General features: G+C 44.7%; 1 protein-coding gene across 1 annotated transcript in view; it reads right to left on the bottom strand.

Moving 5' to 3' along the window:
- LOC145337700 (NACHT, LRR and PYD domains-containing protein 3-like) overlaps positions 1-21,070 on the bottom strand; it is a 75,293-nt gene that overhangs the window by 29,921 nt on the left and 24,302 nt on the right. The window contains exons 6-8 of the mRNA XM_080182532.1: positions 18,364-20,101; positions 14,438-14,524; positions 6,146-6,316 (exon numbers count right to left, since the gene is read on the bottom strand). Of these exons, the coding sequence (XP_080038658.1) occupies positions 6,146-6,316; positions 14,438-14,524; positions 18,364-20,101 (1,996 nt within the window). The remainder of the gene's footprint in view (positions 1-6,145; positions 6,317-14,437; positions 14,525-18,363; positions 20,102-21,070) is intronic.

The following is a 21,070-nucleotide window of genomic DNA, read 5'->3' as shown; positions in this document are numbered from 1 at the left end:
AAGGCAGGAGAATGAGACAAATTCCTAATACTAGTTTGGTGAGCCGGGGCAGACACATTTCACCTCGTGGAGCTCGGTAATAATTCTGTGAAGATAATGTTTGGAAATGTTTTGATATTTTAACTGGAAGCTGGTGATGTTGCAGTGTTAACAGGGTTAGATAATTTAACCAGTGTCCACTAAGGGCCATTGGTATCTCTCTCAGGTAGAATCACAGAATTGTTACAGAGCAGAAGGAGACCATTCGGCCCACACTGTCTGTACTGACTCTCTGAATCAGCAATTTACTCAGTGTCATTCCCCCAAATTCTCCCCGTATCCCTGCACATTCTTCCTTTTCAGATAATAATCCAATTCCCTTCGGAAATTTTCAACTGAACGTGTCTCCACCACACTCTCGGACAGTGAATTCCAGCCGTTAACCACTCGCTGCAGGGGATGTCCCGGTTCAGGCAATGCTGGCACCAGCAGCAATTTCATAGGCAGCAGCTCTGGAGAGAGCAGTGAGGAAGGCCTGGTTACTGAACACAGGGCTGAAATAGGAGGAGGAAGGTTAAACTCAATTCAATGATGTACTTAGCAACACTTGGTCGTGTTCCCCAAGGCTACGTGAGTTTGGAGCAAATTTCTGTTCTCTCAGGACTGGAGAGTATCTGTCACATCAATCCAAGTATAACGGGATGGAGATTGCCGGAGACCTGAGCAGGTGTGGGTTATATGGTTGCAGTGAGGCAAAAGGATGAAGAACCTGCTATGTTCTGACAAGGTGGTGAAGCATCCTATAACATGTAAGCAGAGGGATATGGGGTCAAATGAGAATGAGAGTGAAATGGTAGAAAGGCCATCCCCACACAGACACAGGAAATGCCCAGACAGCAGCATCGACTGTCAGAGACATGTCAGCCTCTCTCTGCAGCGTTCTGGTTAGTCAGATAACTCTTACACTGTGAGATGGTCACAGGCTTTCCCTGTGCAGACACGATGGTCAGTCAGGTTGTTACCAGCACAGACTTGTGTCTTTGATGGGATAATGTGATAGGGTACAAATGAAGCAGTGGCCTGATGAGAAAAATGGTCAAGTATTTAAAATGATAGAGTAAGGACCAACTCAACATGCCAGACCCCTGTAAAACTGACTGACTCGGAACAAAGAAATGACTACAACCAGTGAAGGCCAAATGCTTGGCCTCAGTCGGCCTTTACACAGTTGACTCCAGATACCTTGAGATAACGTACGGGACATTAGATAAGGTCGGCGTTGAGGGAGTCACAGAACCTGTTTATTACAGGAAACAAGGCATGAAGGAGTCACTGAACCAAGGTCGGGGATGAGTGAGTCACAGAATTTGTTTTGTTCAATGTCCCACTGCTTGTATTACTAACATGTACACTGATAAGAAAATGTATAATTATTGAATTGATCCTTGTAGTGGGTGCAGTCTTGGGATAGAACCTGCTGCGGTTGTAAATGCGTCTAGTTTGGGGGCGTTTAAGAGATCTCTGGATAGGTTTATGGACGAAAAGGGATTGGTATAGGCCGAAGGGCCTGTTCTGCGCTGTAATGTTCTATGTTCTATGTTCTATGTTCTCTGTTTCCAAGATTCAGCCATAAACTGCATGCAGTTTTGTGATAATAAAAACTAGTTGATTTTTAGAAAAGCAAACTTTGTTAAGTTTAATTATCACAACTCGGGAAATGAGAAATTCTCCAGTACAACAAGAGTAACAGTGGACCTTCACGTGCCTGTAGAAGGGTGCACGGAAGGACAGGAAATGAGTTAAAAATGCTGACAACGTCCAGATCTTAAGAACATAAGAAATAGGAGCAGGAGTAGGCCATCTAGCCCTTCGAGCCTGCCCCGCCATTCAATAAGATCATGGCTGATCTGTCGTGGTTCAGTTCCACTTTCCCGCCCTCTCCCCATAACCCTTAATACCCCTCTCTTATCAAAAACCCATCAACCCGCGTCTTAAAAATATTTAGCGAGGCAGCCTCCACCACATAGAACATAGAACATTACAGCGCAGAACAGGCCCTTCGGCCCACGATGTTGCGCCGACCAGCTTTTAAAAAAAAACACTAACCCACTAATCTAAACCAATCCCTTTTCGTCCATAAACCTATCCAGAGGTCTCTTAAACGCCCCCAAACTAGGCGCATTTACAACTGCAGCAGGCAGGGCATTCCAATCCCTCACCACCCTCTGGGTAAAGAACCTACCCCTGACATCCGTCCTATAACTACCCCCCCTTAATTTAAAGTCGTGCCCCCTCGTGCTAGATTTCTCCATCAGAGGAAAAAGGCTATCACTGTCCACCCTATCTAAACCTCTAATCATCTTATATGTTTCAATAAGGTCCCCTCTTAGCCGCCTTCTTTCCAGCGAAAACAACCCCAAATCCCTCAGCCTCTCCTCATAGGACCTCCCCTCCATACCAGGCAACATCCTGGTAAACCTCCTCTGCACCCTCTCCAAAGCCTCCACATCCTTCCTGTAATGTGGGGACCAGGACTGCACACAATACTCCAAGTGCGGCCGCACCAGAGTTGTGTACAGTTGCAACATGACGCTGCGACTCCTAAATTCAATCCCCCTACCAATAAACGCCAAGACACCGTATGCCTTCTTAACAACCTTATCTACTTGATTCCCAACTTTCAGGGATCTATGTACACATACACCTAGATCCCTCTGCTCCTCCACACTATTCAAAGTCCTCCCGTTCAACTTCAACGGGCAGAGAATTCCAGAGATTCACCACCCTTTGAGTGAAGAAGTTCCTCCTCAACTCCGTTCTGAACCATCCCCCCTTTATCTTGAGGCTGTGCCCCCTAGTCCTACTGTCTTTCTTGAGCGGGAAGAGTCTCTCCACCTCTATCCTATCCATCCCATTCATCATCTTATACGTCTCAATGAGATCTCCCCTCATTCTGCTGGAGGTGGGAGAATAGCAGATTGTGTGGGAAATCACTGACTGTGATATCTGTTGTGAAGCTCAGAGTGAGCAGTTGAATGAATGGGTACAGGAGACTCTCTGGCACACAGAGCTCGTTCGCCCATCACTGGTAACATGGAACCAGCTGAAGGATGTGTTGGAATGTACATTTTATTACAAACTATACCCTTAAGAAATATACTGAATATTGAAGGATATTGAATTCGATGACCAGCCATGAACAAAATGAATGGAGGAGCAGGCTCGAAGGGCCGAATGGCCAACTCCTGCTTCTAGTTTCTATTTTAATCATGTTTCTATGCAGGTTATACTGTCGGCACCGTGCTATCTGTAACCGGTTTCCTTTATTGCTACTGAAGCAGTATAATTGACATCATGTTGATTTTAATCTGAACTAATGCAGTGTTCTGTTGTTTCAGTGTTCCCCTGGGATGGCAGAGTAGAGCTTGATTGTGGGTGATTGACAGGTTATGTCATGTGACCGAGGGACAGCTATTTTTCACAGAACATTCTAGTTTTTATTCTGCTTTCAGAAGCTGCTTGAAGTTAAGACAAACAGCAGTGCTGTTTCCCTCTCAGAAGTTGGAGTTTTTGCTGTTGAAGTGTTGCTGTGTTGGAAGCTGTCAGAGACTGGGGTTACCTCTCTGCGATTGGGCTGTTCAGAGGCTAAATCCTTCTCTGAAAACAATTGTCGGTTGGCTGTCTGGAAGTGTTAAAAAGCTGGAAATCGGCAACACGTGAGCATTCTTGTTTTTGTGCTAACTAATGTTGGAGAAGGGTGTATGTCTGTGGGTATTGCTTTATATAGGAACAACAGAGATAGCTAGCTGTTATGAGTTATACTGTGTCATGTTTATGTCTTGCAATTGGTAAAGGTTATGCTAATTCTTGTTGTTATATTCCAATTGCATTCTTAAATAAACTGTGTTTGATAAAAGCTTCCTAGTGGGTCACTTGATTCATACCTGGAGTGAAACACCTCATGCTCATCAATACCAAAATCAAATGTAAAACCAAAGGTCCAGGCTAACTTCACAAAACACCTTGGATTTTCTGGCCTGCGTTTTAACAATTGCCTCCATTCACTCTTTCCCCTTCCTCATAAACCAAGGGTTGTGAGACTGGGTGACCCCTGTCCCCCTGTAAACATGTGAACGGTTCCTCAGAGTCACCGTTACATTATTCCCCTACACCCAGGGCACAAAAATCAATGTGATTGACATTCCATTGCATTGGGATCAGAGAGAGAAATAACAGGGATTAGTGAAGATTCAGGTTCTGGTTCATAACTTCCAATCCCTGGGCCTTTATAGAGGTTTTCAGCACAGAAAGAGGCCCTTCGGCCCACCGTGTCTGTGTCAGCCATCAAGCACCAATCTATTCTAATCCATTACCAGCACATGCTCCATAGCCTTGTACCCTGCGGCATTTCAACTGTTTGTCTGAATGCTTCTTAAATGTTGAGAGTGTTCCTGACTCCACCACCCTTTCAGACAGTGAGATCCAGATTCCCGCTACCCTCTGGGTGAAAAAACATTTCCACAGAACCAGAGAATCCCCACTGTGCAGAAGGGGCCCAATCGCCCCATCCACTCTACACTGACTCTCCGAAGATGCATCTTAACCAGGCCCACACAACTGCTTATCACTGGACATTTACCATGGCAAATCCACCAAAACTACACATCTTAGGACACTAAGGGATAATTTAGCATGGTCGATCCACCTAACCTACACTAGTTTGGGCTGTGGGAGAAACCAGAGTACCTGACAGAAACCCGCACACATGGGGAGATCGTGCAAACTCCACAGGCAGTCACCAGAGGCTGGAATTAAACAAAGGTCCCTGATGTTGAGAGGCAGCAATGCTAACCACTGAGTCATCTTCAATTCTCCTCTGGGACTCCTGTTCAATGCCTTAAATCAATACAACTGGTTATTGACCCTGAGAAAGAAACCTTTCTCCTTCGTTTTATAATTTGATAGAACTCCACATGGTTGTCCCCCAGCCTTCCCTGTCTGAGTAAAACACCAGGAGCATTGACATACAGAGGGATCTGTGTGTACTTGTCCACTGATCCCTGAAAGTGGTAACACAGGTGGATAACTTGGTCAACAAGGAATGCAGCATGCTCGCTTCATTGGCCGGGACATCGAGTATAAAAGTTGGCAAGTTATGTTCCAGCTGTATTAAACTTTAGTTAGGCCCAATATGGAATATTGAGTGCAGTGCTGATCGCCAGATAACCAGAAGGATGTGGATGCTTTGGAGAAGGGGAGAGTGAATAGATGACAGTAAATGGAGGACAGGACATGGTGGTGGAGTCTCGCTGTTAGTAACAGATGATGTAAGTAGAGAGAGTTGAACTTAGTTCCAATGATCAAGATGCAGAATCAGTTTGGGTACAGATAAGAATTAACAAAGTTAAAAGATCACTTGTGGGAATCATTTATAGACCCCAAACAATATTCAGAACCAAAGAAGGTTTACAAGGATGTTGCCTGGTCTGGTTAAGGTATGAAGAGAAGTTGAATAAACTCGGATTGTTTTCACTGGAAAGACAGAGGCTGAGGGGTGACCTGATAGAGGCAGATATATGGTTGATAGTTGGAGTCTTTTCCCCAGGGTGGAAAGGTCACCGACAGGACGGGACAGTTTGAAGGCAAGAGGGGGAAAGTTTAGAGGAGATGTGCGGGGAAAGTTTTCACAGAGGGTGGTGGGTGCCTCGAATGCACAGCCAGTGAAGTTGACAGAAGCAGGCACGTTCCCAATGTTCAAGGTTTATCTCGATAGAAACATGAACGGGAGACGAACAGAGGAATAGAAACTGTGAATGAGCAACAAGTACTGGATCTGAATAAGAATGAGTCGCTGCCACAGGCTTGATGGGCCGAAGGGCCTGTGTCCGGGGAGAGCTGTACACATCTGAGGAGGAGGAGAGAACCTCAGAGGGTGAACCATAACATTATTCCCCCACACCCTCAACATAAGGATCTGTGGGACTGACATCCCATTGCTCAGGGATCAGAGAGAGAAGCAACAGGAGTCAGAGGAAAAACAATTTTCCTTATTCATAACTGACACCAATAGTAATGGGCAGTGTTTTTTATACAAATACCAGTGGTGAAATTATATTGTTGAATATTCAGTTATTATAAACACAATCTCACACAGTCTGCTACTTACCCCAGTTTCTGTATTTTACAGTCCGGATTCCTCAGAGCCACAGACAGCCGTTTCACTCCTGAATCTCCCAGTTTATTGTTACCCAGATTCAGATCTATCAGTGAGCGGTTTGTACTGAGAGCAGAGACCAGGTCCTCGGCACAAGAATCAGTGAGATGATTACCCCAGAGACTGGAGATCAGAGAGAGAAAAATAACAGGAATCAGGGTAAATCCACAGTGTTTTTAAGAATAAGATCATTAACAATAATAATGTACAGCTCGGGACATTCAAGAAACACAACTTCAGTTCATACAGAAGGCAAAATTATATTAATGCTGTAAATCTGAAATATGAATCAATATGTTGGAAACTCTCATCAGGTCAGACAATATCTGTGAAGAGAGAAACAGATTTAGTTTCAGTTTAATTCGTTAAAATTAGAACTTGGAAGTAGCAGTGAATTAAATTGTTTGAAGTGACAGGGAGCTGGGGATGGGCGGGTGACAAGGAAAGAACAAAATGGAAGTGTCGGAGTGATTAAATGATAAAAAGGATGATGGTGAAAGGGAAGAGCTCAGGATTCCCATGTCCTTACCCTGAGTCACAGGGAGGGACATGGGATGGTCAGTGGCTCAGGAATGGAGTGTGTGGTGGGGTTGAAGATGATGAGAGAGAAACCTTTTTCACACTGCCAGTGGTTCGGGTCTGGAATTACAGCCGGGAAGTGTGGTGGAGGGAGGCTGTATCGAAACAGTCAGAAAGGAATTAGATGATTATTTGAATATAAACATTGAGCGAGGATACGAGAAAAAGGCTGGAGAATGACACACATTCCTAATGCTAATTTGGTGAGCTAGTACAGACTCAATGGGCCAAATGGCCTCATTGTGAACCGTAACAATTCTGTGAAGATAATGGTTGGAAATGTATTGATATTTCAGCTGTGAGTTGGTGATGTTGCCGTGTGGACAGTGTTAGTAGCCTTCGTCCCCAATGAAATATTAATATTTCTCTCCAATAGAGAGAGAGACAATTTGTTACATGGAGCTTCAGGGATAAAACTTAGTAAACGTGGGGCACTGGGAGGAGATGGGACTCCATGAACCCCCACAGCCGGTACGAGGACCAAACCCTCAACATTAGCATCATTCCACATCACACTCCAGACACCAAACCAACTGAACTAACCAACTCCACACAGAACCAGAACGGACACATTAATATCTGACAGGTTAGGGGAATCCGTCCACTCAGGCAGCACAGGCAGAATCACAGAATTGTTACAGAGCAGAAGGAGGCCACTCGGCCCATTGTGTCTGCACTGACTCTCCGAATGAGCAACTCACTAAGTGTCATTCCCCCACCTTCCCCCAAAACCCTGTGTATTCCAGAGCTTAACCACTGGCTGCAGGGGAAGATCCCATTCAGGCAAAGCTGGCACCAGATTTAAAGGCAGCCAGCAGCACTTTTAAAGGCTCTGAAGGGAGCAGTGAGGGAGCCCTGGTTAATGAACAAAGGACTGAAATGGCAGAAGACAGATTAAACCCAATTCACTGACACTTCCCTGGAAATTCTCAAGGCTATATCGGTTTGGAGGGAGGTTCTGTTCCCTCAGGACTGGAGGAGGAGACCTGTCACATCAACACAAGCAAGTCTGGATAGAAACTGCCGAGGGCCAGAGCAGGCAGCACGTGGCTGCAGTGAGGCAAAAGGATCAATAACCTGATATGTTCTGACAAGGTGAGCGTTAAACTTACAGGCTGATATGTGAATAAGGATGGAAGAGAAATTGTGGAAAGAACATCTCCACCCAGACACTGGCAATGTCCAAACAGCAGCATCAATCTTCAGGAACATGTCAGCCTCTCTGTGAAGGGTTCCGGTCAGTCAGAGATGACTGCTGTACTGCCCACACTGAGTGACCATCCTGGTGGGCCCATGATGGGCAGTCTGGCAGCACCATAGGCTTGTGTGTGTCTTTGATGGGTGAGTAACAATGGAAATTTATGTGCTTGTAGAAGAGGGCACAGAGAGTCAGAGAAGGAGCCAAGAGTGAGAGTGTCTGGATTGTGTCATCCTTATGCCAATGGAAGATGAAGTGCTGGAACTGGGACACCTGGAGGCTGGGTGGGCAATCACTGATGGTGAGATGGGTTGTGGATCCAGAGAGAGAGAGTGAGTGAGTGATGGGCACAGGAGGGGCTCTGCTGCTGAGTCCAAAACTTGGTGTTTGTGTGTCCACCATTGGTCAGATGGAGCTCTGGGTTAGGAACAGTCTCCAGGAGATGTTGGGATGTGCATTACCCTCTAACAATCTTCACTCTCTAACAAATTAACAGCTGTGGTGAGCGGGAGACGGGTGTGCAGCTCTGAAGATGAGGAGGGATTGTCAGAGGATGGATTGTCATATTATTCCCCATAACATCCGCCAGAGCAGATACTGTCTCACACGAGTAGCAAAGGGGTTACAATCTGGCAGCACAGGACAGCACACACAAACCTGAGCAGCTGATGGAGGCAGCAATAGCTGAGTTCACTCACACTCTTGAGGGGAGAGGGCAGAGCCAGCTTGTGGAGGGTGAAATGTGACTGGAATCTTTAACAATGCAGCAGATACTGGAGCTGCAGTGTAAGGTATTTTAACATCCGGTGGAGTTTCCAAAGGCTGTGTGTATCCATACACAAAGGATGGAGGAGTCAATCCAGACCAGCAGTGTTACCATGTCTCAGGTATGAACACAAATAACATCCTCCACAGAGAGATTGGTGACCTTCATGGAGAGTCACATCCAGCATATCACCCACAGCAAATACACATGAGCTGCATGTTCTCACCACCTCCAGGAGCTCTGTGGGACACGGGCTGTGGGAGGGATGGGAAAATGTGCCTGGAGTCACTGTCAGGACTTCCCAGCTGAACAGGGAGGGTCCAGTTTGTCCTGAATGGATAGAGGAGCGGCTGCCTGCAGCATTTGGGAGCTCCTCTCAGGATGCCCCTGGTGTGGGCAGTGGGTCCTCTTCTGCTCCGACTGTAACAGAAACACCTCATGAAGCTGTGATCACGGAGACAACTCCAGTATCTGTGCAGAGGATTCACAGTCAGTCGGATCCTTCCAGGACTCAGGAAATCTGAGGACAAAGGCCACAGTCATCGAAATTCCCAGAGGAGAGAGATAAAGATCCTGCCTGTAGCTCAGGGGAAAGTGCAGGGATGGGGGTGGTTGTCATGGTGGAGTTGCTGCCTTGGGTTTCACAGGGTTTTACTTTGTTGTTACCGGTCACTTTGTTATGTTTGTATTTTCAGTAAATTCAGAGATGGAACACCACTAAATAAATCCTTCACCATATTACTGGGTCTTTAACAGTTCACTGGGAATGTGAGATGGGAAATACAGCACTGAATGAGCTCAATACAATTCCAGTGTCTTTGTTTCACGTAGTGACGGCTCCAGGGAAATTATAAAACATTCACAGAAACAGTAACAGTGCTGGAGATGGTGGAAGATTTATTACACTGAATGGCTGTGTGAGTTAAGGTCCATGGAAAACATGTCTGTATTACTGAATCTCCATCCTCCCTGACACATATCCCATGTCCCTGGCCTGTGGTCCATGGGGTTCCTCATCATGAAGCATCTGGTCAATATTGTATTGCATCACACTTTGTTCAAAGCTTCTCCACTCTAACTCCAGGTTGTATAGAACACAGCACAACACCAGGACATTGAGACCCTCGCTGGGTATATTGAATAGTTCCACCAGATCTATCTTTAGAATTCCTCTGGCCTGTGCAATGGTCACACAATTTGTTCTGTAGCAGCTGTTTTCTCTCTCCTCTGTGACGGTGTTTGGGTTACACACAGACACAATTACCCATCCCTTCAGAGGGTAGAGCTGGTCTTTATTAATTATTTCAGGGGATGATGGTATCACGGGCAATGCAAACACTTACAGCCCATCCCCAATTGCCCTTGAGAAGGAGGTGGTGAGCCACCTTCTTAAATTCTGTACAGCATCTGGTACAAAATCTGGCAGGCTTTTTCCCAGATTGGAGACAATATCACGAGGGGCCACGAGCTTAGGGTGATGGGGGAGAGGTATAATTTGGATATTAGAGGGAGGTTTTTCACACAGAGGGTCGTGGGGGTATGAAACGCACTACCAAGTAAGGTGGTGGAGGCAGGCACGCTGGACTTGTTTAAGGTTTACTTAGATAGGCACATGAGTGACACAGGGATGGAGGGTTATAGGAGACAATTTTAAATAAGGATCAGAGCCTTGGGACGTTACTGGAAATCTAATGCTACATGTGTTGATGTTTTGTCTCTTTTACTCCACAGGTGTCGCTCCACCTTGTTGTCTACCGAGGGGCATGCACATGGTGGGTCGTGCGTGGGCTGCTCTTGGATGTTTCGAGAGTGGCCTAGTACTTCACATCGTTTGTGTGTGCTTCAAACTGGACCAGCAGATGGGCAGCATGACAGTTCAGTGACTATCACTGATTGCTGTGCAGATACATGGATTTGGGTCGGTGTCTGTGGGAGTTTGTGCATTCTCCGTGGTTGCGTGGGTTTCCTCCGGGTGCTCCAGTTTCCTCCCACACCCCAAAGATGTGCTCTTAGGCTGATTGGTGTAACAAATTGTCCCTAAATTATTCTCCCCTGAATCTGGTTTCCAATGGGGGTACCATAAGCATAGACACGGGTCAAGGGAGGTGTAGGAAAAATATATCGTTAAGATGGCAGTGCGGGCTCGTTGGGCCGAAGGGCCTGTTTCCCGTGCTGTGTTGTTCTTTGTAAAACCGTTAGGAAGGGACATCTGGGATTCTGATCCCACATCAGTGATGGAAAAGCAATATATTCCAAGTCAGAATGGTGTGTGGTTTGGAAAGAAATCTGAAGCTGGTTGGTGTTCCATCCTTCTGATATCCTTGCCCATCTCAGTGATGGATTGTGCCTGTTTGGATGATGCTGTCTCAGGAACCTTGGTGAGCTGCTCCATTCCACCTTGTATGTGGTAAAATCCTGCCACTGTGTGTCAGTGGTAGAGACAGTCAATGTTTAATTTGGTGAATGGCCAGCTGATCCAGTGGCTCCTTTTCCCTGGATGAGCTTCTGAAGCTGCATCAATCCAGCAAGACGAGCAGATTCCATCACACTGCTGACTTGTGCCTTGGGCAAAAATTTGGGAGACAGGAGGTGAGTTCCTCATCTCTGAATTCCCAGGCTGTGATCTACCCTTGGAGCCACAGTGTTTACAGTTCAGTGTCTGTTCAATGGTCCCAGTGTGGCCCCCACCACTCAGGATGTTGCTGGTCGAGGATTCAGTGATGATGCTGCCATTCAATGTAAAGGGAATGTGATTAGATTGTCTTCTGTTGGAGATGGTCCTTCCCTGGCATTTGTGTAGTGAAACATTACTTGCCATTTATCAGATTAAACCTGAATGTTCTTCAGACCTTTAGACATTAGATCTGTTGAAGAGTCATCCAGATTCGAAGGGTTCACTGTTCTCTCTCCACAGAAGCTGTCAGGATGCTGGGATTTTCCAGCATTTTCTGTTTTGTTCAGGTCTTGCTGTTTATGGATATGGACTGCTTCAGTATCTGAGGAATTGTGAACAGTACTGAACATTGTACAATCATTAGTGAGCATCCTCTCTCTGACCTTATAATGGAAGGAAGGTCATTGATAAAGCAATTGAAGGTGGTTGGGCTTCGGACATCACCCTGAGGAACGCTGTAAATGCGCCTAGTTTCGGGGTGTTTAAGAGATCCGTGGATATGTTTATGGACGAAAAGGGATTGGTTTAGGTTAGAGGGTCATTGTTTTTTAACTGGTCGGCGCAACATCGTGGGCCGAAGGGCCTGTTCTGCGCTGTAATGTTCTATGTTCTAACTCCTGCAGTGATGATCATGAGGCATTGGAAGGATTCCACATTTTCTGTTGATCAAGAGCAGACTGATGGAGTAGTAATTCACCAGATTGGATTTGTCCTGCTTTTTTCCCCATTGTCCGGTAGATCCAGTGTTGTAGCTGTACTGGAACAGCTTGGCTCGGGGAATGGTTAGTTATGGAACACAATTCTTCAGTACCATTGCTGGGGTACTGCCAGGCTGGCAGATTTTACAGTACACAGAGCCTTCAGTCATTTCTTTACCTCACATACAGTGAATCAAACTGATATCTGTAATGCTGGGGACCTCAGGAGGAGGCTGAGATTAATCATTCTACTCAGCACTTCTGGCTGAAGGTGGCACTGATGCTCTGGGTTCCCTCATCAGTAATGATGGAATTCTTGTGGTATGTTTACAGAATCATATAATTCCCACAGTGTAGGAGGCCCTTTGGCCCATCGAGTCTTCACCAATTCTTTGAAAGAATATCATACCCAGGCCCTGTCTCTGTAATTCCACATATATGACCCATTAATCCCCCTAATCTACACACCCTGAGACACTTAGGACAACTTAGCATAGCCAATCAACCGAACTTGCAGATCTCTGGACAGTGGGAGAAAATTGGAGAACCCAGAGGAAACCCGCACAGACACTGGGAGTACGTGCAAACTCTACACATGATGTCACCCAAGGCTGGAATTGAACCCTGGTCCCTGGCGTTGTGAGGCAGCAGCGTTAACCACTGTGCCACTGGGTCGCCTAATGTAAACGGCATGTCCAACATTTGTGGCATGTCTAACTCTATTTCTGACTGGATACGGTAAGACAGGAAATCTCTAATCTGATCCATTGGTTTTGGTGTGATGGAGCTCGGTCTATCATATGCTACATCCACTCTGTGGTCTGGTGGCCGTGTGCTGGAGCTTCACCAGGTTCACATCTCATTTTTAGATAAAGCCAATTCTCATTTGGTGATATATGTAAAGAAAATGAATCATAGTAACACAGTACTGGTTGCTGGGGAAAGCCCACTGTCAGCTTCCTATAAATGAAAAGGTACAGTTCACCTCTCCTGCCTGCTTCCTGTCAGGATGTGGAGATGCCGGCGTTGGACTGGGGTAAACACAGTAAGAAGTCTGACAACACCAGGTTTTAGTCCAACTGATTTATTTGATAGTAAACTCACAAGCTTTTGAGGTTTCCCTGTACGTCAGGCGAATGGAGAGTTCTGGCCTCAGACAGAGCATATAACAGCACAGACAGTTTACAGATTACTGACCAGAATGCAAATCCTTACACCTAACCTGCTGTTCAAGTCCTAAAGTGGCTGACAATGTGAGTGGAAGGAGCATTGAGCACAGGTTAAAGAGATGTGTATTGTCTCCAGACAGTACAGTAAGTGAGGTTTTGCAAACCCAGGCAAGTCACGGGGGTTACAGATAGTGCGACATGAACCCAAGATCCCTGTTGAGACCGTCCTCATGTGTGTGGAACTTGGCTATCAGTCTCTGTTCAGCGACACTCAGATAACTTCATATCCAGGCTGCCTTTGTCTCTTTTATTTCATGGTCTCCAACTTTGCTCCTAAGCTTATTATGTGTTTACTAATAGTGAGCAGTGTTTTTAATAACAGGAATACTGATAGCAATGGTATATTTAGTATCTCTATTTATGTTATTAAAACCAATGTCCATTATTAATAGGGAGATGATTCAGACTATTCTGCACTGGGATTATTGCCATTGCCAGCTGAGCTGTGCCTTGAACTGCTGGGCTGTAAGCTCTGGAATTCTCTTCATAACCCTCCCCACCTCCATCTCTGCATTCTCTTTTAAGATGCTCCTTAAGCTCCGTTTAATATAAATTTGAGAGTGGATCCCTCGGGATAAAACTCATCAGAATTCCATGTAGTTTGTAATCTGCCTTACCGATATACAGCAGTTTTCTATGTTTAATTAAACTGAGAAGCTGACAGACAGAAACATCTATAATCTGAATGACAAATTAAACTAAATTAAACATATGACCAGCCATATCTGGTAATTCTATAAACATTTAATTTTTTTGTCCATCTTTTTTATTCTCATGAATGGTTTTGAGAATAATTATAAATGATTAGTTACATCTTTCACTCCTGAATCTCGCAGTTTATTGTAACTCAGGTTCAGACACATCACTGACTGGTTTGTACTGAGAGCAGAGGTGAGAATATCTGAGGCTGTTACTCTCCAAACTGGAGATCAGAGAGAGAAAGATTTCAGGAATCAGAGTGAATCCGTGGTGTTTAACACAAATACTGACAGGAATGATGTGGAATGGTTATTAATGACACTATTACTGACACTGATAATAATTTACAGTGCTATACATTCACTGATTATTAACACAATCTCACACAGTCTGATACTTACTGCAGTTTCTGTATTTTACATTCTGGATTCTTCAGAGCCGCAGACAATACTTTCACTCCTGAATCTCCCACTTCATTGGCACCCAGACTGAATGGAGAAAGTGAAAAACACGCTAAATTCAGATTAATGTTCAGCAGGAGAAATAGCTGGGTCTATTTTTGTGTCAGAAACTTAGCACCAATGGTGAACTGACTTAAGTTACGATACCTCACCCAAGTTGATCTTTCTCTACACCCTAGCTGTGACTGTAACACTACATTCTGGACTCTTTCCTTTCCTTCTCTTTGTACGGTAAGCTTGGGCACTAATAAATGTGACAATAATAAATAATATCAAACCCTTTCTGTTGAATGGAAAAGGCAACAGTCAGCATTGAAAAATGATGAACAATTCACTCTCACTGGTTTGCCTACTGGGGGAAACCACTTCTACATCTCTCAAAATATATATTTTGTTTAATTGTCCGCGGGATATGGGTGTCGATGGCTAGACCAGCATTTATTTCCCACTGCTAATGGCCCCTCGGGGAGGAGATGCCCATATCCTGTGAACAAGAAAGTAATTTTAAACATGTCCCACATTCTGGTCTCATTTCCTGATCATCAGAATTACCCTCCTGAATCTCACTGACCCTGCTACGTTTCCGGAAATTCAAATCATTTCTGCTGTTACAGAAATCCAGGATTTTATGAGAATTGTAGATTTTACTGAGAGTTAAATGGTAAAGCTGTGAGAGTGGATCCCTCTTAGTGCCTCTTAACTATTGACATTGTATCATCTATCTCAGTTTGTTGGAGTGGATGAAGGGAGGGCCAGGAGCCAGGAACCACAACCTAAAAGAGTGGGTCTATCTAATTTAGTCAAGTCTGTGGCTCCAGCCTGGAGCAGTCCTGTTAAACTTAGCTGATTGTCAGAGGGTCAGTTAATCATTTAACTACTCTGAGGCGGCCCACACTGAGTTCAAAAGGGAAATGGTGAATCTAATAGTGACATAGAGGAAAACTAAATCCATTGGTTGGTAAACAAAAAATGCTGTTTGCCACTGGCTTTATATTGCTGTGAATTGGAGGAAGCAACAGAAAGGGTCAATGATGGTTCTGCTGTTGATGTGGTGTACACGGATATTCAAAAAACATCTGATGCAGTGACACAACAGACTTGTGACATAAGCTCATTAAATAAATGGGAAAATATTAATGTGGATACAAAATTGGATGAATAAAGAGTAATGGATATTTTCCAGGCTGGAGGATGTCTGTAGTGGAGAATCCTAGCGGTCAGTATTGGGATTCCTGCTTTTCCCTGATATATATGAATCATCTCGGTGTTTACAGTCTTGAGGAAAATTTCAAAGTTTGTTAGTCACAGAAATCTTTGAGGCATCGGAAACTGTGAGGAGGGGAGCTTGGGACTGAAAAACAGACCATGGTGGAGTGTACAGATAGGAGGCAGATTAAATTCAATGCAGACACGTGTGAGGTGATACTTTCAGGAAACACGTACATGAGGAAGCAATATAAAATAATCGGTAGAATTGTTAACGGATTGCAGGATCAGAGGGACTGGACGTATATGTACATCGATCATTGCTGTTAGCAGGGTAAGTGTAGGTAGCAGTTAATAAAGAATACAGCATCTTGGGATTTACTGTTATGAAATAGTTTATGTTTGTGGGTATCAGATAATAATCCCTGAGTTTAAGTTTAATTTGTGTTTCTGTGCTTGTGAGCTCAGAAAGGGCCAAAACTTTAATTTCACTTCATGTTAAACAAAGCTGCCTGCCTGGTTTCACTTTAAACTGTCCCTGCATTTTAATTTAAGGGTTACAATACTGTAAGAGTTATCGAGGTTAAGAAAATGGTTGTTTATATTCAGAGACCCACAGTGAATGATAGAAACACTGAGTTTCAGTTGTAACCAGTTAACCCAAGAAACAAGACGGTGTTTACAGAGGCTGCCAGGAGAGGCAGGGCAATGCAGGGATTCAGAAAGCAGAACCCAAAATTTAAATCACCATCAGAAACCAAGAAGGGAAAGAGGAGTGTCAGGAAGATAGAAGTCAAAGTGACAATAAAACCTGAATCTGAACAAGCTACTGCTCCCAAAGTTAAAGAGAGGAGCAGAGAGAGGCTCCCAGTTACAGACAGAGCTGCTAAATGTGGACATGGTAAAGTTTGCTCACGAGTATCCAGACATCTGATATAATCCTAAAGTTGGTGACACCTTCATACAGCCAAGGGGAGCTGTGTACTGCTGGCCTGGCTGAGTATGGAGGAATACTGAAAGGAAACATTGAAATATTGGAGGGGGATCCTTGGTGAAGGCATCTGAGAGGAAGTGTTGATTGGGAAAGGATTCCAAAGGCTGTTTTTCCCCTGGAGTGGAGTTTCTGGAGCAGAAGGAAGAGTCCCAGTGAGATGAGTTTTCTCACATTGTTACAAACATTTGGGGGGGATTTGAAGAAGAATCCACTGCAGTTACTTTGGGCGGCGTCTGTCACTTGGTTTCAGAGATGGTGTATCTGACCACAGGTGGCTTGTTGGTTTACACTGACTGTGTACTTACTGAGAACATTAAAGCATAAGATCTATTCTGTAACTCGTGTCATCCTTACAGATCTGCAGACATCTGTGAAGTTAGATGGGGTGAAGTAGTGGGGCACTGTAGTTTTTTCTTTACAAAGGTTTTAGTCTTTTGTTAAAAGTTAATCAACTGCCTTGTTATTCTGTTCATCTACATTTCTAAACAATAAATAAAAGTCACGATTTACTAAGCCGGTGTTCTGCTCTTAGACCTGACTGTCCAGACATCAGCTGGGATCATAACATTGTCAATAGGGGCATCGAGTACAAGAGCAAGGAGGCTGTACCAAATCTGAAAAAAGATCTCACTGCACAGTGTCATACTTTAGGAAGGCTTAGAACACATTGGAGAGAGTGCTGAAGATGTTTACAAGATTGGCTACAAGGATGTGAAACTTAAGTCACGAGGATCGATTGGAGAGGTTGTTCTCCTTGGAAGGAAGAATGCTAAGAGGAGATTTAAAATGTTCAAAATAGTGATGGTGCTGGACAGAGCAGGTAGCAAATCAACATTTGCTGTTTGGACAAGGATCAACAACATGATTTAAATTGATTTGCAAAAGATGCAAATACAGTGTGAAAAAAACTATTTTTAAACACAGTGAGTGGTTCAGGTTTTATGAGGCTGCAGTGAAAGAGAAAACTGGTGGGCTGCTGTAACCGAACAGGGAGGTTTATTTTCATAACTGCCCACTGTAAAGGTTAATACAAGACTGAACTTCCACTTCAACCCTGACTGATGTCACCGGTGATCACATGAATTATAAAGGGACACTGTCCGATATAACACACACCAACTATAATACATAAGAGAGGCAGCGTATAGAAAAATAATCCTGATAATAATTAGCCACAAACTGTAAGCTGTACTGAACACAGAAACAATTATTTTTCTAGCATCATACAGAATCAGATGGTTTTTGTTGGGAGAGTGAAATATTTATTTTTAAATTTTGTAGGGAGGCCTTTACACCTCTAATTATTTAAAATGTATCCCAATAACGCTTTCATTCACTCAAGGAATGTGATCATCGCTGGTTTTGCCAACATTTACTGCCCATGGCTATTTATCCACGAGAATCTGCCTTCTTGAAATGATGTAGTTTTATCAGAGAATCACAGATTTATTACAGGTTCAGAATGAGGCCAATCGGCCCATCATGTCTGCAGCTGCTCTGAAATGAACATTATTACTTTACACCATTCTCCCACACTTTCTCTGTGACCATTGGACATTGTTTCTCTCTCGACTTCCTTAACTGAACATGTCTCTGTTTTATTAGAACAAAGGAAATGGTTTTTCAACAATGAAAATATTTGCTATGAGACCAAACAAACAGTTACCTCAACTCCTGACACTTGTGCAGAACGGGTCCCAGCCGCTGGAGCCCTTCACACCGAATGAAGCATCCCTGTAGATCCAGGTGTTTTATTGTATCACAGAGTCCAATGACATGAGACAGGACTGCACAGTCAATCGGGGTCAGTCCCAATGCATTAAATGAAAGTGTTTTCACAGATCCCACCGTGTTCTGAGCCAGTGCTTTATTCTGAGACTCAAACAGGTAGTGGAATGTGTTCAGGAGGTTCCTTTTCCCAGTTTCAGTCTGTGTGTCTCCAATCTGCCCTTCAACCTTCTCCTTCACCCAGTCAATCACTCGGCAGGTTGTTTGATGAAAAAATGGACCCAGAAACTCCTCCAGGGGTCGAGCTGACTGTGGGGAGGAGAGACCAGCAACAAAATGGAGAAATATCTCAAATCGCCCATCTGCCTCACTGTGGGCTTCACTGAGGAGTTTCCCGATCTCCCCGGGATCTGGAGTCAGGAATTGTGCGAGGGCAGATACAAACTCTTGGATGGTGAGGTGTGGGAATGTATAAACCACACACTGGGCAGAATCATCTCTCTCTAAAAGTTCCATCAGGAACCCAGACAGGAACTGGGAAGGTTGTAGATTGTACTCAATCAAATCTGCATTTCCAAACACAATCTTCTTCTGGGAGACTCCTGTGTAGGCCATCTCACCAAGCTTCAGTAACACATCACGGGGGTTTTCAATCTCTCGGCTATGGTTTTTCAGAATGTTGTAAATATAGTAGGAATATAGTTGGGTGATGGTCTTGGGAACTTGCTGCTGTTTCCTGTCTCTTTGTGTAAAGAAGGGACCCAGTGACAGAGCGAGGATCCAGCAGTAGGAAGGGTTGTAACACATGGTGTACAGGATCTCGTTCTCCTCCACGTGTTTGAAAACAGCTGCTGCCACCGCCTGATCTTCAAAAAACTTGTTGAAATATTCCTTCCGTTCATCACCAACAAATCCCAGGATTTCAGCCCAGACACTGATCTCAGCCTTTTCTAATAAATGTAATGCAGTAGGGCGGCTGGTCACTAGCACTGAACATCCTGGGAGCAGCTTGTGTTGTATTAAACTGTACACAATGTCAGACACTTTACACCGGAATTCAGGATCTGTGCACATGGACTGAGGTTCTGTATTTCTCCGATTGTCGGCAAAATCAATCGTGTCCTTGAATTCATCCAAACCATCGAATATAAACAGCAATCCCTCTGGGTTCTTCCAGATCTCTCCCAGGATATTCCCAAAGTAAGGATAGAAAAACAGTATCAGATTCCTCAGGTTTATTCGACAGTTAATAGCGTTCAAATCCCGGAATTTAAAACTGAAGACAAATTGAAAGTGTGGGTATATTTTCCCAGTGGCCCAGTCATAAACAATCTTTTGTACCATTGTTGTTTTTCCAATTCCCGGGACTCCGCTCACTGCTGCTGAATTCCCAGATTTGGATTTTCTCTGGGAAAAGCTGCTCTGGAACAATTGATCAGTTCGGATTTTTTCCAGTTCTCTCCGGAGATGTTTCTCTCTCCATTCTTCATGGTCTCGGCCTCTTGCCAGCAGTTCATGTTCGACAAGTGTCCGATCTCGAACATGGGAAATAACCGTTAGCTCAGCGTATCGATCAACCAGCTGGAAAATCTTAACCTTCTCCTTTATGAGGATAGTGTTCACTCTCAGAGTTTCAGTTTGTACCCGGAGTGTCTCCTTGTGTTTCTGTTGGAGATCTTCAATCAGAACAGAGAGAAAATGTTAGTTACATTAAGACACTGTCTTTGCTGATTTGAGGGATTTATTTTACAGTCAGTCAAGGTTTGAGTAGGATATAAAATTGAGTTAATTGGAAACCTCATTTGACAATGATTAATTTCTACAAAGTTTCAGATTGTCACTTAATTCCAATATTTCTATAACATGTTGGGGGTGATTCTCCCAAACAGGAATCTAAATGTCGAATGTGTGTAAAAACTGGAGTAAATCATGCTGGACTTTTCAGCGGGAGTTTCAGAATGAATCTCCCACAATCTGTGCACAGCAGAGTGGACGAGTGTGAATCAGATGGAAGATCAGTGAACAGAGCCTATTCCGGTTGGAGAGACCGGCAGCATCGCGCTGAGCGGCTACTGTGTGTGCGATGTGTCAGCACAAAGATCGGCGCGTGCATAGTGACCCCACACTGCCGGCACCCTGGTCGTTAGCCCCATGAACACACCCAGGCCATCATTACCCTCCACCCCCACACAGTCCCGGCCCATCCCCCACCCCGACATAGGTTTCACACCCCCCAGCAGGCTGGTCCCCTCTCCCCACCCTGATGGCCAGCCCCAATCGCTGTCCTCCCTCCCTCTGTCACTCAGACAGAATGCAGAGTGGAAGCGGGACTCCCCACCCTCACTCCCACAGGCCAGATCCCCATTAGGTCCTGAACTCTTGGCACTGCTCAATACCCAGTAGACAGTGCCAAGGTGTCCTGGACATTAGGACTCTGCCCCTTTGGCAGTGCCAGGGGCCCAGGCTGGCAATGCCCAGGGTACCCCAGCCACCTCCACCCTCCTAGGGGCTTTGATGTCATCCCCTTCACTCCAGTGGGGTCTGTTTGCCAGCTCCCTACAAAATCCCGTTGGAGTGAACAACTCCTGACGTGAGGTGGTGACAGGGCGAGAGGCTAACGGGCCTGGAAATTTCAGTGCTGGGCT

This window comes from Carcharhinus amblyrhynchos, unplaced genomic scaffold (genome assembly GCF_965287045.1).
Source record: "Carcharhinus amblyrhynchos unplaced genomic scaffold, sCarAmb.v2.hapA scaffold_62, whole genome shotgun sequence".
NCBI classification, from domain to species: Eukaryota; Metazoa; Chordata; class Chondrichthyes; order Carcharhiniformes; family Carcharhinidae; genus Carcharhinus; species Carcharhinus amblyrhynchos.
The sequence above is the reverse complement of the archived record's forward strand: the minus strand, read 5'-3'. Positions and strand labels throughout refer to the sequence as shown.